General features: G+C 42.9%; 1 protein-coding gene across 1 annotated transcript in view; it reads right to left on the bottom strand.

Moving 5' to 3' along the window:
- The window catches only part of srms (src-related kinase lacking C-terminal regulatory tyrosine and N-terminal myristylation sites), a 24,312-nt gene that overhangs the window by 16,988 nt on the left and 4,992 nt on the right, over window positions 1-2,332 (bottom strand). Inside the window, exon 2 of the mRNA XM_008404312.2 lies at window positions 1,830-1,838. Within this exon, the coding sequence (XP_008402534.1) occupies window positions 1,830-1,838 (9 nt within the window). The remainder of the gene's footprint in view (window positions 1-1,829; window positions 1,839-2,332) is intronic.

Genomic DNA, 2,332 nt, shown 5'->3' with positions numbered 1-2,332 from the left:
CTGCAATTTAAATAAAGTTTTATAATTATTATTACTATGATTAGTAGTAGTATTACTAGAGTATCTTTTTTATCAAATACTTTTTTACTCCTAATTGATTAATTTCTTGGATGTCTACTTTTTACCTCTGAGTAAAAATAATTTATAATACTTTTACTTCAGTTGTTGGTACTTTACGCCTTTTCAGGCTTTTATCATCCAGTTTTGGTAAAAAAGAGAGAAAACATGAATCCTGAAAATGGAAATCATTGAGTCGTTTTGATTAGTCGTTTAACTGATTATTAACTGGTTATTAACTGGTTATTAACTGATTATTAACTGGTTATTAACTGGTTATTAACTGGTTATTAACTGACAGGTTTAGCTGAATTGAGCTGCAGGCAGAAACTTTTTAAAGAAACTGTTTTTCTGGACTTCCTCCTCCTGACTGTGGCGGTAACAAAACGCCGCAGCGGTCCGGCCGGGTCCGGTCTGTCTGCTCAGATTTCAGAAGCTGCGTTTACCCGGACTTATCCGGGCGGGCGGGCGGCTCCGCTCTCGGGTTTCACAGAAACTAACGGCACGAAGCGCAGAGCTCAGATAAAATGCCGGGAATCTGACGGCGCCGTCAGAAACTCGATGCTGGGAAACTTCAAACAGGAAACGGTGACGCAGCTGATTCCGAACGCAAACATTTAGCGCTGSAGACGGAGGATAGAGAGTTGGTGAACGGTAAAGGTGCGTTCACACCAGCCATCTTTAAGCCGCTTCAACCCGACTCCAGTCCGTTTGCATGGAAAGTCCGGTTGGGTTGGGTGAACGCTAAGCTAACTCTGAACGCTAAGCTAACTCTGAACACTAAGCTAACTCTGAACGCTAAGCTAACTCTGGTTCACCTTCAAACGTCGGTCTGGGTTCGGTTGAAGTGAACTCTGGTTCAGTTTTAATTCATAACGCCAAGCGGACCGGAAACTGCTCCAAAAACAGGAAGTGGACTATAGAGCAGAGCATTCTGGGTAAATACAACCAAACCAACGCAGTTCAGAGCCCAACCTGGTTCCCAAAGTTTTCGGACCGGTGTCGCTCATTTCCACAGAAGGAGAGTTCACACAGGGTCGTTCTTATTAAATGCAATCAGACTTCAGTGTGAGCGGTTTGACCCGGAAGTGACCCGGATGCACAGAGGAAGAACGCCGACGTCGCTCTGTTCACAGCAGCAACAATGGCCGCCGCCGCCATTTATGGGTAGATTTTAAAACATCACAGACCCAAAAAAACCTCAAACATGATTTAAAAAGATGAACGCCTGCTTTCAGGTTGGGCACACAAAAACGTCCCATAACAAACATTCCTCACGGAATAAATAAATGTCGATGTTTTCGTCTGGAGTAACTGAGGCTTTTCTGATTGGTGATCAGTAGGAAGGTGATTGATAAAGGAGGATACGCAAACAAAGAAGTCACAACGCTGCCATCTTTGGTGCAAATCTGCTTTTAATTTATTTATTAATTAGTTATGGCTGAAAACTTATAATTAATATATATTAAATAACAGGAAGTGCTCACAAAGAAAGACCCAACTCCTGTTCTTTGTTTCTGAAAATTTCATGTTTTTTCTTTAAACCCCTTTTTAGGTTTTGGATCAACAAAGATTCAATCAATCGTGTCCAAAAAATAAAGAAAGAAAAGAAAACTGACAGCTTTATTGTTTTAATTAAAATTGACCATCTTGGTTTACCGTTGTGCAGATTAAACAAAACCATTTATTTTAAGTATTTTTAGTTGTTTTTTTATTTCTGGTCCTGGACCTGAAGCAAACATCATGTTCCATGTTTTCCACAGTAGGAATGGTTGTGTTTGCTAACTGGTGTGTGTGTGTGCGTGCGTGTGTGTGTGTGTGTGTGTGTGCATGTGTGCGTATGCATGTGTGTGTGTGTCTGTGTGTGCAGGTGTGTGTGTGTGTGTGTGTGTGCAGGTGCGTATGCATGTGTTTGTGTCTGTGTGTGTGTGTGCAGGTGTGTGTGCGTATGCATGTGTGTGTCTGTGTGTGTGTGTGTGCGTGTATGCGTGTGTGCGTATGCATGTGTGTGTGTGTGCAGGTGTGTGTGTGTGTCTGTGTGTGTGCGTATGCATGTGTGTGTCTGTGTGTGTGTGTGTGCGTGTATGCGTGTGTGCGTATGCATGTGTGTGTGTGTGTGCAGGTGTGTGTGTGTGTCTGTGTGTGTAGGTGTGTGTGCGTATGCATGCGTGTGTCTGTGCGTATGCATGTGTTTGTGTCTGTGTGTATGCGTGTGTGTGTGTGTGTGTGTGTGTGTGTGTGTGTGTGTGTGTGTGTGTGTGTGTGTGTGTGTGTG

The sequence above is a fragment of the Poecilia reticulata genome, linkage group LG2 (assembly GCF_000633615.1).
Source record: "Poecilia reticulata strain Guanapo linkage group LG2, Guppy_female_1.0+MT, whole genome shotgun sequence".
Lineage (NCBI taxonomy): Eukaryota > Metazoa > Chordata > Actinopteri > Cyprinodontiformes > Poeciliidae > Poecilia > Poecilia reticulata.
Note: the sequence above shows the minus strand (reverse complement) of the source record. Positions and strands in the feature narration are given on the sequence as shown.